General features: G+C 38.8%; 1 protein-coding gene across 3 annotated transcripts in view; it reads right to left on the bottom strand.

Moving 5' to 3' along the window:
• Nucleotides 1–15,928, bottom strand: part of MGAT4A (alpha-1,3-mannosyl-glycoprotein 4-beta-N-acetylglucosaminyltransferase A) — a 124,878-nt gene that overhangs the window by 22,340 nt on the left and 86,610 nt on the right. For all 3 annotated transcript variants that reach the window (XM_028103760.2, XM_028103761.2, XM_028103759.2), the window contains 5 exons: nt 15,636–15,711; nt 7,601–7,715; nt 6,361–6,491; nt 2,904–3,011; nt 2,587–2,780 (listed from right to left, as the gene is read on the bottom strand). In XM_028103760.2, the coding sequence (XP_027959561.1) occupies nt 2,587–2,780; nt 2,904–3,011; nt 6,361–6,491; nt 7,601–7,715; nt 15,636–15,711 (624 nt within the window). The remainder of the gene's footprint in view (nt 1–2,586; nt 2,781–2,903; nt 3,012–6,360; nt 6,492–7,600; nt 7,716–15,635; nt 15,712–15,928) is intronic.

A 15,928-nucleotide genomic window follows, 5' to 3' on the forward strand; every position in this document is an offset into this window, starting at 1 on the left:
TCTTATGTTTTTAAAAGAATTGTGTTTTACTAGAAATGGGTCCTCAGTAGGGTCATGTAAATATTACTCTACAGAAGTTTATTGTAAATATATTTGTTAAGAAATCTGATCTCCAATATAGGAGTTCTCTAGCAGATTCTCTGCTGGCACAATTTTAACTTGCAAAAAATAAACCAACAGACATGGTCTGAGACTATTCTGATTTATGGAGGTGAAATTGTTTCTAATTGTATGATGACTCTTTGTTTAAAATTCTTTGAATGCAGGGGCGCCTGTGTGGCTCAGTCGTTAAGCGTCTGCCTTTGGCTCAGGTCATGATCTGGGGGTCCTGGGATCGAGCCCCGCATCGGGCTCCCTGCTCGGCGGGAAGCCTGCTTCTCCCTCCTCCACTCCCCCTGCTCGTGTTCCCGCTCTCGCTGTGTCTCTCTCTCTGTCAAAAAATAAATAAAATCTTTAAAAAATAAAATAAAATTCTTTGAGTGCAGCTGACACACAAGGTTACACTGGTTTCAGGTGTACAACAGAGTGACCCACCATCTATGTTGGTCTGTGCTCACAAGCGCAGCTACCATCTGTCACCATACGGTGCCATTACACTATCACGGACTACATTCCCCGTGCTGAGGCTATTACTCCAGCAACTCACTCATTTCCTAACTGGAAGCCTGTGCCTCCCACTCCCCTTCACCATTTTGCCTCCCGCCCCCGTTCCCCTCCCCTCTGGCCACCAGTTTCTGTATTCACAGGTCTGATTCTGCTTTTTGTTTACTTGTGGATTGCTTTAAGATTCCTGAGTGGAATTATATGGTAACTTTCTCAGGCTGACTTACTTCACTTAGCTTAATACCCTCTTGGTCCATCCATGTTGTCACAAACGGCAGGATCTCATCCTTCATCTGGCTGTGTAATATTCCCTTGTGGGTACGTATACCACATTTTCCTTACCCATTTGTCTACTGATGGACACTTGGGTTGCCCCCCTATCTTGGCTACTGTAAATAATGCTGCGGAGTAAACATAGAGCTACAAGTATCTTTTTGAATTAGTGTTTTCCTTTGCTTTGGATACATACCCAGCAGTGCAATAATTGGATCATATTGTAGTTCTATTTTTAATTTTTTGAGGAACCTCCATACTGTTTTCCACAGTGGCTGCACCAATTTACATTCCCACCAACAGTGCACGAGGGGTCCCCTTTCTCCACATCCTCACCAACACTTGTTATTTCTTGTCCTTCTGATTTTAGGCATTCTAACTGGTGTAAGGTGATATCTCATTGCTTTGACTTGCATCTCCCTGATGCTTACTGATGCTGAGCCATCTTTTCATTCATCTCTTGGGCATCTGTATGTCATCTTTGGAAAAATGTCCATTTAGGTCCTCTGCCCCATTTTTTTAATCAAATCATTTGCTTTTTTTGGTGCTGAGTTGTGTAAATTCTTTCTATATTTTGGATATTAACCCCATTTCAGATATTTATGATGAGTCTTTTTTTTTCATGTAGGCTCCATACCCAGCATGGAGCCCAACACGGGGCCCGAACCCACGACCCTGAGATCAAGACCTGAGCCGAGATCAGGAGTCAGACACTCAACCGACTGAGCCACCCAGGCATCCCTGTGATGACTCCTTTAAGTGTGGTAAACACTACCTCAAAGTGCTGAATATCACACTATCTGGTATAAAAATGAACATTAAATAACAAAATATTATATGCTCATAAATGCAAAATATCACACAAAAGTATTGTTAGGTTTTTCCAGTCATATTCCCATTGCCGAAAACATTTTTACACACTTAAATTCCTCTTTAGAATCAGTTTAGAGAATAAAATAAAATTAATATGTTAACTATGCATTGTTTCTGAAAACCTTAAGGAGAATTATTCCAAATGATTTTTGGTGGGTTCTAAAAACTGGATAGCCCTCACATGAGAACACATAACACAATGTGCCACAGGCTACAGAGTAGTCCATTCGGGGATTACATTTAAGTGTACCACAGATGGTGTAGTCTGTGGAAGACACCCCAAACTGAGGAAAGGTTGGAGGAATCATGACTGTTAACGAACAGGGAGAAAAGAGTCCTAAATTCTGTACAATGAACATCAATTCGAAAAAACAAAAAAGGGTCATAAATTCTTCCACGGCGGCCTAAAAGCAAGCCAGCATTTGTAAAATCACTGACTAGGGACGGTCACAGTCTGTCAAATTTATCATTTCAGCCAATTTCCTAGGTAACTGACTAGCTCTCAGTCAAATCCCAAGGGATATTCTAGAATAAGGACATGAAAACTAATTTTATATTTTGAGGGAGAGCTCTACCTAAAAGTACTAAAAAAACTATACTAAATATATGTTCAACAATACCAGCAGAATTTATCAAACATGCTAAGGGCTGATATCATATCTGAAAACAACATACCCATTTTACTACCGAGTTGTAGGAAATGTATTTTAGAACCTAACATTTGGGACCCACTGTCTCCTCACATCTGTTGTATACACACAAAAAATCCATCATAAATCACAGTATGAATAAGAGATGTAGAATCATAAGACCAAATAGATTTCAACAGTCACCAACCTTTCTACATTGACTGGCTTATCAAATTTGAACAAGATATAGTCTCCGGCTGCTGGGGTGATAGCCCAGAAGAAATCCTCCCCCATGTAAGTTTTCTCCAGTGTATGTCCTTGGTAGACCTTCAAAGAAGTAGATATCTCTGCAGGTGGGTTTACATGGATTTTAAGAAGTAATGGTTTCATGTAATCTTTATCCTAGGAGGAGAGACAAGTATGCTGTTAAACACCATATAGCTTATTTATACTGAAGAAGAGCAATGACTATACAGTAAATAACAAACTGTATGTGCATGAGAAAAATAAAATTAAATCACCAACCGTGAGTTTCTGAATTTTTCCTGATAGAGAAGAATGCAGACCAACATGTTGGAAAAGGGAAGGTCTGAAGCGAATTCGTAGATTTGCTTTCTGTCTATCACAATGTTTCTAAATGGTGAAAAAAAAAATCACATTAGTGTCAAAGTGAAATCTTGTCCTCAACAGAAAAACCAGAAGTCTTTTATTAATTTCTTTCTTTTTAAAGACAGAGTGGCGGTGGGGAGGGGGAGAGGGGGAGAGAGAATCTTAAGCAGGCTCCACGCCCAGCACCAAGCTGATGTGGGGTTCGATCCCACAACCCTGAGATCATGACCTGAGCTGAAACCAAGAGTCAGACGCTCGACCGACTGGGCCACCCAGGTGCCCCTTCCGGAAGTCCTTTTAAAGAATATTGGAAAGAAAATCCAACTTCATCTCATAATTCCAAGTCATAATTTTTAGGGTCTTCTTTAATACTTTAAGAGATTTGCTACCTACTAAACAGATATGGAAATTTAAAATAAGCACAACTAAGTGTACATTCGACTTTTAAAATGCACACACTACAGACTAGAGGTCTGGTTCAAATATACAGAATATCTTTAATCGGATAATAGAATGAAGAATTTGCAAAAATAAAACGCACATTTTGTTGCATCAAAGTAATCTGAAAATGCAAGGCAACAGCATGACCATAAGCAAGTACATGGTATCTCAAGTTCCACAATTCAGCTCCAGTTGAATATGGGAGACTCGTACTTCCACATGAAGTGCCTCCCGGCCTAGACTTCAGATTACAACCTGTCCTCACGCTTGGTCCTGGTGCGGGGAACCCATAATGTCAGCAGGGCTCTCCCTGTGTGTGAACTCGGTACTTCAAGACAGCCCCAGCTATCCTGTCAAGCGTTTACCAACTCTTCTCATTTTCAATGACTTTTACAAGTTCTAGGCCAAGAACGTACTGAAAAGACATACTCGTGTATCTTTTATTTGTAAGGCATTTCCACTTGGAAAGGCCTCCAATAATTTTCTGGGTACTGAAATGCTTAATTTTTCTCAAGAGGTTTTACTTCATTACTATTATTACTCACAGTAGAGTAGAGGTAATAGAACATATTCTATTTACACAAATCGAACTCCTCAAGTGGAAGGCAAGGGAAAGGAAGGAAGGGAGAGTAAAGAAGCAGAGTGACGGAAGGGCGGAGGGGGCGGGGAAGGGAAGGTGCGGGAGGGAGAGGAAGAAGAGAATGAACGGTGCCCGAGAGTGAGCCCTCTCAATAAGCCATGCACACACTGGTGTCTGAGGAGGCGAAGTGGGCTGAGAAACCCGTGGAAGAATGTGGGAATGCTCAGAGGGGTTTTCCAGACCACTGTCAAAGAGATACTGTTCTGGGGGCCAGCAAGTTATGTGGTGACAGCTTCCCTGACATCCTAGGGGAAGCAACTGAAGAATTATGGGCCACAGAAAAACATGGCCTAAGGAGCAGTGACAGAATAGATAATCAAACTGGCCAAAGAGCTGTGTGCTAAAATTTGTAGATGATTTAAATGGTTTTAATTTTTACTATCGGAGATTCTCACCTCCCAGACTCATTTTAGAACCTAACCCTATAGGAGATAAAATACTGCACAGGACCAATTGAAGGCAAGTATACTGTAGGAGTGTAAAGATCACATGAATTTTCCCATGTCTACAATAAAAATTCCCATAAATCACAAAGAAAATACAGCCCAGGACTTACATCATAAAAATGAATTGTTCAACTCAATTTATATGTTCAATTACTGTTGGAAAGTAGCTACTTTGCTATTTGGCTATATTCCATGATTTGCTCTAAGAAAGTGTTTTAAAAACAAAAAAACAAAAAAGAATGTAACAATAGCTTCCAAACATCAGAAGGCAGTATCCTAAAAACTAATTAGCAGGTAGGATGATCAAACTATTCTAGATAATATAATAAGGTCATGAAGTCAAATTAATTGTTTGTTAGAATCAATGTTAGGTCATCCCTATAAAGACACATTCCCATAATAAAGAGTTCGTGTTACCACATGTCAAAAATAACTTATTTTTAAGAATGTGTATTCACATTTATGCTTACACAAAATAAATATTTTTTTCCAGAGGCACAATTCAAATTGGACAAGAAACATATCTAATTACTTTTTACAACAAGATTTCTATGGAAATAACATGATAAGAAAAAAATCATCGTTTGCTTACTTACCTGCTACCATCACCCCAAAGGTCAGCATATTAGTATGAACACTGGTTTCTTACAAGTAATATACTAAAAAGTACTTTTTGACTTGCCATTGTTTTGGTATAAAATATTACTTCTATTTCAGTCCTTATTTCCAGATATCTTGGGGCCTGATAGTGTCCCCAAAGGATTTGAAAAAAGAAAGATGACAGAGAGTATGAAGAAAGCTGAAATAACCGCCCCCCCCCCCACCCAGGACAGAGAGGAGAACACCGATAGCCCGCAGTAATGAAATGCCAGAGCCTAAAGACACTGCTAACATTTATCAGCAATTTAAAGAAAGGTGGACTTCACTGATTTACAGGATTTTCCACTGTTATTTTTTTTTAAAGATCTTATTTATTTGACAGAGAGAGAGAGAGCGAGAGAGGGAACACAAGCAGGGGGAGTGGGAGAGGGAGAAGCAGGCTTCCCGCCGAGCAGGGAGCCTGATGCGGGGCTCGATCCCAGGACCCTGGGATCATGACCTGAGCCGAAGGCAGACACTTAACGACTGAGCCACCCACGTACCCCTCCACTGTTATTTAAAAGTCCATCTAATTTAGGAACTTTCTGTCAGTTCAAGAAAGGAGGCAGGCACTTCAAATGTTAAGTGAAAACACTTTTCATTCAGCTATTTAACTGCTCATTTACAAAATCTGGCTCCCTGAAAGTCACTTTCATGAGATACAGAAAAGAAGCCTCTTCCCCTGTTAGAGGTAGGGGAGGGACAGTAAAGTATCCCTCAAACTGAGAATGCACAGAGTTTATTCAAGGTAACTGATGGTGGGTGGATGGGGGGGGGTGGGGGTGTGTGTGTTGGGGGGAGGGGTGGCATTGGGTGGGATGATGATCCAACATGCAGTTATTCTCTGCAAGGTCTGGACCTTAGTCCACAGATTTTACAGAGCAAGAGGACACTGTAGTGAGCAAGGGCCCTGTAGTGAGATCAAAGGGTTTGCATGCACCTAACTGACAGCTAACCTTTAATTAGATCTCGTTGTACCACCTGTGGGTCAGGAAGGGGAAAGAGTATTCTCTCTAACAGATACAGGGCAGACCAAAACAAGCCCTCTCCATCCCAGCCAAAGGTGGCATTTCTAATGTATATATATTAATCATCATGAGCCCTGAGCACGTAGCCCCAAGAGAGGTCATGGAGCGAACATGAATAAAATGACAGGCCAGAGGAGTGTCAGCACTCCTACATCCACCCTCACAAGAAATCAACTTACTGCATCTTTTTCAGGGTTGCAGACTTTTACCCAGAGTATATGGTCCAAGAGCCAGTCGATGGGTTTCTCCTTATAGAACATAAATATGAATTCCACAATCAGAGTGAGGTCTGGCGCTTGAAACATTTTACCTGAAAAAAACATTCTCAGTCAATAGCTGTTATAAAGAAACCAAGCAACAAAATGGCTTAAATAAATGAGATCTATACAACAAATACATAAAAGCTTGTGCTTTCAAATAAAAGTCATTAGGAATAACTTCCCCACTTGTCTTATCAAAAGCAAACAAACTTGCTTCAGCTAAACATTCTGAGTTGTCACCTGGGTATACACAGAACTACTGAACTCCTGACTTTCTCCATTATAAAATCTATCACACAGCTATGGCTCAAAGGATTCAAGAACCAAGTCAGAGATTTTTTCCCTTCATTTCTTATTAAAATTCTTCCCATTGAAAACACAACAAAACAAAAAAAACTTTAGGTTCCCTTAGGTTTAGGTAAAAAAAAAAAAAAAATTTAACCAAATCAATACATGCAAAAAACAAGGTCTAATGCTGTTGTCAATGAAACCTTCACAAGTAAAGATGGTTTTCGACTCTTAAATTGAGTTTTGAGATAACCAACAAGGTCAAAGGCTCAGCCTCTAATACTTAAGGTTTTAAAGTACTACAGGAAGTTAAATGTGATCCTCTGGGTGTTTTTTAAAACCTGTAAACTTCCTGCAATTCTTCAACTTTCAACATGTTCTCCTTAATTGCAGAATTTAGGGATTTTAGTGGAAAAAAATTTTAAATGAGCACCTTGCCTAGTCTATGAAAGCAACAAATGAATACGAATTAATCACTGAACAGGAACTTCAAGGACTACACCAAACACCAGGAACTCATCCTAGAAAACATTTATTGTGGCACTCTTTTTAAAAGAATCCTGATCCTGCCAAAGCACTGGGCCATAAAAGAGCAACTGGAGGGGCCAGAAAAGAAATCAGATATGCTCAGGACCATAGCTGGCTATGTGCGTGTACTCCACAGTAAATACTGAATCCTAGAAGTATCCAAATATTATTCTGGGGTGACTTTCATCATTTCATATGTAGAAGTTGACCTAAATTAAATTTCCTCAAAAGCAATCCATTTCCAGAGGGAAAAAAAGGCAATTTTAAGGTAAAAGAAATTAATTTAAGATTCCAAGAGTCACAGTTATTTCTGAAAAGTAGGTAAATCTGACACCTTTCTTACCAATGAAGCCCAGCTGGGAGAACTCTAGTATCATCCATTCCTCAGAAGAAAGTTGAAGTGCAAAATTTTTTATAGTGTTAAAGTAATTCTGTTTGACAATAATATCATCTTCAAGCTAAAGAAAGTTGAACAATCAGATTAATAAATCAGAAAGAGATGGAAAGATTCAGATAAAAGGACATTCTTTATTACAAGAAAACTCAAGCATACTTTTATAATGCAAATCAAGAAAATGGTCAAAAATGATGAAAATACCAAAATAAATTTTATTAAGAGAAAATGAGGAAAATAAAATGGGAGAGTCACATAGCAAGTCACCTGAACCACTCCCTTACTGTGGGAAATCACAGTCCCACTCCATGAATACTCTTTCGGCACTTTCATTAGTGCCCAGCATGATTTCACACTATCCTTTTTACTTTTCAAAGGAAAAGAATTTTTGTAAGCCTTTAACATTTTTTTATTTTTACATAATACATGTACTAAGTCAAAAAGCCAACAGCTTTCTTTCTCTGCCCTCCAGGCTGCCAGTTGAGGTAACCAACGTTAAAAGTTGGGTGTGGGGCGCCTGGGTGGCTCAGTTGGTTAAGAGACTGCCTTCGGCTCAGGTCATGATCCTGGAGTCCTGGGATCGAGTCCCGCATCGGTCTCCCTGCTCGGCAGGGAGTCTGCTTCTCCCTCTGACCCTCTTCCCTCTCGTGCTCTCTATCTCATTCTCTCTCTCTTAAATAAAGTCTTTAAAAAAAAATAAAATAAAATAAAAGTTGGGTGTGCATCCCTTTGACACTTTCCATATGGCCATCAGCACAAAAAGACCCGTATGTACTTAAGGTTCGCATCCACATTTACATTTTTATAAATAAGGGAGCTTCTTATCACAGTCTTTTTTTCTCTTAATACACCATGAATATCTTTCCAGGTTAAATATTTCGTAGGTGTATAATATTCCATGGTATCAATGTAAAACAATTCATTCAACTCTTCCCCGATTGTAGGCATACATCCAGCTTGTTTCTCATTTTTTGTCAGTACAAACAATGATGCAAGAAATATGCTTATATTTACATATTAGTGCTTTTCATTTCTGTAGGACAGATTCCTGAAAGCTCACTTTTGAAATTTTAAAAGATATCTTCAGGGGCACCTAGGTGGCTGAGCTGGTTAAGTGTCTGACTCTTAATTGCGGCTCAGGTCACAATCTCAGGATTATGAGATCGAGCCCTGCATCAGGCTCTGCGCTCAGCTGGGAGTCTGCTTGAGAGTCTCCCTCCCTCTTCTTCTGCCCATCCCCCTGCTCTCTCTCCCTCTCTCTAAAATAAATCTTTTAAAAAATATAAATAAATAAATGATATCTTCAAACTACTTAAGAAACTGGTGATTCAGAGTGCCAGTTAATCCCATATGCTCGGTCAACATCATGTGTTATTTATGCTTGGAATCTTTACCAATTCAATTGGGAGCTGACAAAGATCAGGGATCATTAAGTGTATACAAAGACTTCCTCCCTAGAATCTCCTCTTATAAAATTTTCAAGTCACAAGGTGATTTTAATATCCTAAAAATTTTTTTCTTTTTCTTAAATTCATGTCCTCACTTCTAGTTACCTGCTAAGTAATTTTCACTTATTTTGATATTTAGATTTTTCATGTATGTAAATCCTACAAGCTTTCTTTTTCCTACCCATGAAGAAACAGCAGGAGTATCTGGAAAGACAGGATACTGACTTACCAAATATTTATTGAGCTTCTCTTGTGTTCCAGACACTATACTAACCCTAGAGAATATATCGGTGAACAGAAAAGACATGTTATATGCCTTCAGAGTTTTAGGGAAGCTGGAAGGGAAACTAGACAAAGCGCAGAACTACACGGACACCTAACTTTCCTTTATGAGAGAAGAGGTGCCCACACTCAAACCTAAACACTGTCTATGCCCAAAGGAAAGATGATCCCTAATATCAGGCAGTTCCAAATTTTTCCAGTAAGTAACTGCAAAAACAAGTTTGGACTATTTAAATGTATAGAGATGTAGTTGAAATAGTCAAATGCCCATTTAAAACTTAGTACACTGATTTTGGTTACCAATTACATTTTTACATTCAATTAGGAAAACTGCTTTGTTCCACTCTCACATCTCATCAAACTTCACTTTCATTTCTGGGCTCTCTATTCTGTCCCATTCATCTGTGTGTCTATTTTTGTGCCAGTCCCATACTGTTTTTATTCTTACAGCTCTGTAGTCTAGTATATCTTGAAATCTAGGATTGTGTTACCCCCAGCTTTGTTGTTCTTTCTCAAGACTGCTTTGGCTACTCAGGGTCTTTTGTGGTTCTATACAAATTTTAGTATTATTTGTTCAAGTTCCGGGAAAAACGCTGCTGGTATTTGATAGGGATTGCACTGAATCTGTAGGTTGCTTTGGGTTGTATGGACATTTTAAACAATATTAATTCTTCCACTTTATGAGCATGGAATATCTTTCCATTTGTTTGTGTCATCTTTAGGTTCTTTCATCACTGTCTTACAGTTTTCAGAGTACAGGTTTTCATCTCCTTGGTTAGAGTTTATTCCTAGGTATTTTACTCTTTTTTGGTGCAATTGTAAACTGACTGTTTTCTTAATTCCTTTTCCTGCTACTTTGTTATTAGTGTATAGAAATGCAACAGATTTCTGTATAGAAGCGACTTCACTTTTAAAAAAAAACTTAAGGTTTTTTTTAAGTGTTTTTTTAAACGGTAGATTCCTATGTGGCTCTAAGAAATAAGACAGAGATCCCAAGTACCTTTCACCCAGTTTCCTCCAATCTAACATCCTCCAGTATAACTGCACTACAATTGACTGACCATATAATTCATTGACCTTATTAAATTTCACTAGTCTTACAGCATTCAGGTGTGTGTGTGTGTGCGCGCGCGCGTGTGTGTGCGTGCGCGTGTGTGTTTAGTTCCATGTAATTTTTGGGAGAGAGAGAACAATTCCATCATGGGGATTCTTGTGCTACCGCTACCCGTTAGATCAATAGCCATATCCTCCCTTCCACTCTTCCAGCATCTGGTAACCAACAGTCTGTTCTCATTTTTACAATTTTGTCATTTCAAAAATGCCATATAAATGGAATCAAACAGTACATAACCTTTCAAAATTGGGTTTTAAAGTCCCCATAGCTCCCTAATATCCAAGATGTGGTGTGCATCAATAGTTTGTTTCTTTTCATTATTCCGTATTCCGTGGTAGAGTGTGTCACCTGCTGAAGAACATCTGGCTTATTTCCAGATTTTGGCTAGCATGAATAAAGCTGCTATGAACCCTCATGCACAGGTTTTTTAGGGAGCATATGTGCTTCTCTGACATAGGTGTTTTGGCATGGCAAGAGCCGGTCTTTAACAACTCTTACCTCTCACTAGTGATCACTAGTTTACAGAGGGAAGCTAAAAACCAAGATGCAAAATACTGTTTTTACAGTACGCAAATGTGCTATCAGAAAATGAATATTGTATCTTGGAATATTATATGTGAAATACTTTATATATATTTTTGCTTAAATTTTTTTGAAGTACAAAAAGAAATAAAAAACTAGGGGCACCTGGGTGGCTCAGTCAGTTAAGCGTCTGCCTTTGGCTCAGGTCATGATCTCGGGGTCCGGGGATTGAGCCCCGCATCAGGGCTCCCTGATCGGCGGGGAGCCTGCTTCTCCTTATCCTCCTGTCGCACACCCCCCACCCCAGGCTCACGCTCTCACTCTCTCAAATAAATAAAATCTTTAAAAAAGAAAGAAAAAACCAATGGTGGTTACCCATGGGGAAGGGAGAAAACAATGATGGGAATGGGAATAAAAGTGAGACTTCTGTGTATCTTATTTTATGTAAGTTTTTGATTTTGAAAATTTTTTAATAACTAAAAAGGATAAAAATTCCTAAAAACTGGATATGAAATGAAACAATTAAACCAAATTTCATATCAGTTTGGCGGCATGGTCACACAGTATAAAGAATTTCTTCCAGTGGCTTTCAAACACAGAATTTTGACTATATATCCATAGTAGGATATATTCTAAGGGAGAAAAAAAGGAGAAAGAAAATTTAAATAGCCTTCAGCAGTCTAACAGTTAGTAGTGATAATGGTATTATTATTCTGAAACTATTTCAGACATACTATAGAATAAAAGAATTATGTTAATAGGATGTTATTAAAAACCAAGACTTTTAATGTTATTAAAAACCAAGCCCTAAAATCTTCATTTGATTTGGGAATAACAATATGAGCTTGTAGTTTTCCCCCCTGAGAAATAAACCCAAGAAGCAAAGACACCATAAGAGCAAAGAGCATCTCACGCACCCAGACTGTGGTCTTAAATACTATTTGCCTCCAGGCACAACAGGGCTCCTCACAGAAATGACTGATTCTAGATCTGGAACAGGAAATGTGCAAATCTTGTGCCAGTCAGCAAAGTAGTGATCAAAGATTACTGGACTGACATGGAAGGAATACAAGAACCAATTTTTTTTTTTTAAAGATGTTATTTATTTGACACAGAGAGAGAGAGATAGTGAGAGAGACAAAGCACTAGCAGGGGGAGTGGCAGGCAGAAGGAGAGGGAGAAGCAGGCTCCCACTGAGTTAGGAACCTGATGCGGGGCTCAATCCCAGGACCCTGGGAACATGACCTGAGCCGAAGGCAGATGCTTAACCGACTGAGCCACCCAGGCGCCCCACAAGAGCCAATGTGAAGAGATTCCCACTGGTTTATGATGTACCAATGTGAGCATCAGTGTGAATAATGATTGCAAGGACTAAGGCAAATCGAATATATTTTTAAAGTCCTTGAGTCCATAACAATGTTTTTTAAGTGGCCACCACTGGAGACTTCTAGGGTACCAACTTTAAAAATTAATGAAGAGAAAGAATAGGCATTTATTCTGCCTTTCCTTGGTGAACTATTTTTCAAGGTAACCGAATAGACAGGAGTGAAAGTTCTTTACACAAGAACTCAGCTTATAAGAACATTACAAATTACAGAATTAGAAAATGATCACTTGGCCACCTCTAAAGAAATAACTTATCTGGGGAATAATAATCGATGATTTCGGAAATCACAGGGGGAGTGGTTGCTGGGAGCTTTCTAAAGGAGAGACGGGGCTGCCACCATCAAGCCCACTGATTAATGTTGGCATCACTCTAAGTGGGGCAACCAGATATAATGGGCTTTGTGATGCGATTTGGTAGGAATTACACAGTGCCTCCCAGGAAGTGCCTGAATCACCCAACAGCATTCCAGAAGACACTTCAATTCCAAGTCAGCTGTGATATAGCACTTTACGAAAATGTGAGATTCTGTCACAGGAAACTTCATTCCAAGCCATAAATGTAACACTAGGACAGGTGGCTTTTTTTTTTTTTTTTTCTCCTTTAGGAATATGCCTGTGCTGACCAGAGAGTAACCTCTGACTCAACTGCCTTTTTCAAAGCACTCTCCCAAAGTCCTGGGTAGGATACACCCCACCATATGCAACCACGAAGTCACACACCTTGCATAATTATCAAGTCTGGATTAAAAACCTTTGCTTCTTCACACTAATTCTCCCCTCATTTTGCTGGGTGACCTCTATCCTTCACAAACCTTCAAAACCGATATTAAACTGAGGACTTTTCAGGCTAATGCATTTTTCCCACTTTGTAGATCATAATGAGCTGAGAGAATTCAATATAATATGAAATTATGTGAAGACTTCAATATGAAGCAACTCCCTCTTTTTGGAGGCATAATTTTTTAGAAAATTGGGTAATTTTAGGGATGTTCATTGGATTCATCTGTGAACAAGTAAAAGTTGGGAACGATCTCAATGACCAACAATAAGGTCATTATGATATCTGAATAATGATAGTTCAATAAGTGATTAAAAAGTATTCCTATCTGTAATTACTGGCCTGTAAAGGTGTCTACCATATGTGAAATGACAGGAAAACAGGCTATGAGACAGTAGGGACAGTATGATCTTGTTCTTGTAAAAAGGATTTGTATTAAATGAGTAAGTATGTATAAAGCCTAAGTTGGAAAGAACAATGTACAACATATGTTAAGTGTATGATAAATGTCAGTTCATAGCTACTGTGGTTATAACACCACATACACACACCCTGCTTAACTGAAGTTTTATTTATCCTTCTTTTTTTTTTTTTTTTAAGATTTTAAGAGAGAGTGGGAGAGCAAGCACAAGCAGGGGGAGTGGCAGGCAGGAGTGAAGCAGACTCCCTGCTGAGCAAGGACTCAATCCCAGGACCCTGGGATCACGACCTGCACCGATGGAAGGCAGACACTGAATTGACTGAGCCACCCAGGCGCCCCCTCCATCCTTTTTCTTAACTCCATCCTTTCCTTAATTTCCTAAACGCTTACGTTTCCTATACTCCACACACACACACAAAGTGCTTTAAGATTCTATTAATTCTATGCTTAGAAATGTAAAACAAATTTTAAAAGCAATGTAACGACACTTTTAAATTCTCTCTATAAAGTTCTTGATCATCGTGTAAATATATAGAGGCCCTAGAACAAACAGCAAAGGTTCAGCTACAATAATATGGGACACATGAAATAAAATGTTTTGAAGGTATTATCTTGAAATTAAAGTAAGACTTCTCTAAGACATTTAAAGGAAACGTACTAATTAAAGGATACCATGTTTTTATACTCCCAACTCTTGTACACTGTTATATACAATGTTATATTCTGACCCTATCATCATTAACATTTCCCAACCTGAGAACCACAAAAGGGTTGCCTGCACCTTTGAATGCAGGTGGCCCAAGATAAAATGTCAAAGGAGACAAAGTCTGTGCTCAGTGAGACTGCCCTACCATGGGATAGCAAGCTTCTCCTTCTTTCCTTCCCTCTCAAACCCCTGCTAGCAACTGCAAAACCATTTATTTCCTTTCTGATTCAGGGACCCAGAGCCTCTTCTCGCCACTCTCATCAAAACCCCTTCCAGGGAAAGATCTAATAAACTTTTTATACTAAAAAATAAATAGATAAAAAACTGAGGCTCAGTGTGCTACATCACTCAGTGGTATGTGCATTTTGAACAAGGAATAAAGACCTTTGGTTAAAGAAATGAAATTCCAATTGTAAAATTTAAGCTTAAGTCACTAAGGAGAATGAGATTTGGAAGAAATAAGAGCCTCCTACAATTATTTAAGTTGTTGCCTACCTGGCTAACTTAAAAGCCACATCAATACAGACTTATTCTTTGAGCCATGCTGCTAAAAGCTGGACCATTAGAGCTAAATGTCAGTTTTATTATCTTCAGTATAAATGTACATGTACTGTAGCATTAAAAAAAACAAACTATCTTACTATAAGACCACCCAAAAAGCTATCAGAAAGTCCTTCTTTAAAATTTGCCAAGTAATTAAACCTTAGTTCTTTTTAACAGTGGAGAGAGGGAGGATGAGAGCAAAGATGGAGGGATGGGGGAAGGGGAAAGAGATGAGGGACCTGCCCACTGTCACACCATTAAGTGAAAAGCTAGTGTTTGTGCTAAAGCAGAGAATGGAACAGCAGAGCCCACATTACCAGGCACTATGACAGACTCTTCTGCTCTCTGATATACTGTTATAATTTTATACATCTTAGAGGGCTTACACTTTTTTTTTTAAAGATTTTATTTATTTATTTGAGAGACAGAGATAGAGAGCACGAGAGGGAAGAGGGTCAGAGGGAGAAGCAGACCCCCTCCTGAGCAGCACTTTCAAAACTTCCTGTTTTGGGGCGCCTGGGTGGCTCAGTCATTAAACGCCTGCCTTTGGCTCAGGTCATGATCCCAGGGTCCTGGGATCGAGCCCCACATTGGGCTCCCTGCTCTGCGGGAAGTCTGCTTCTCCCTCTCCCACTCCCCCTGCTTGTGTTCCCTCTCTCGCTGTGTCTCTGTCAAATAAATAAAATCTTAAAAAAAAAAAATTCCTGTTTTAATGAACATATACTCTGGATATTACTTCTTCCTTAAAAGTGTGAAAAAACATTAAAGGACAAACCACACTTACCTGAATGTAATATATTCCCTTTTCCTGAGCATACATCATTAGAAAACAATAATCTAGGTTTTGCTTTGTTCTCCATCTGAAATAATTTTCAAAAATGAGTTAGGAATCAGACTCAAATTTAGCAAAACAAGATTAAACGTAAATATTTTATAATGCATACTGCAAGTTATATTTTATAATACATATACATACATTATATTTACACAGTAGACAATAAATATATACAAAATATCTGTCAACCCATAGATACATGTGTATCTATATACATAAACACAGGATACACCCATGTAGGA

This window comes from Eumetopias jubatus, unplaced genomic scaffold (assembly GCF_037043125.1).
Source record: "Eumetopias jubatus isolate StellerSeaLion01/CBP00866 unplaced genomic scaffold, mEumJub1_p1.0 scaffold_9, whole genome shotgun sequence".
Lineage (NCBI taxonomy): Eukaryota > Metazoa > Chordata > Mammalia > Carnivora > Otariidae > Eumetopias > Eumetopias jubatus.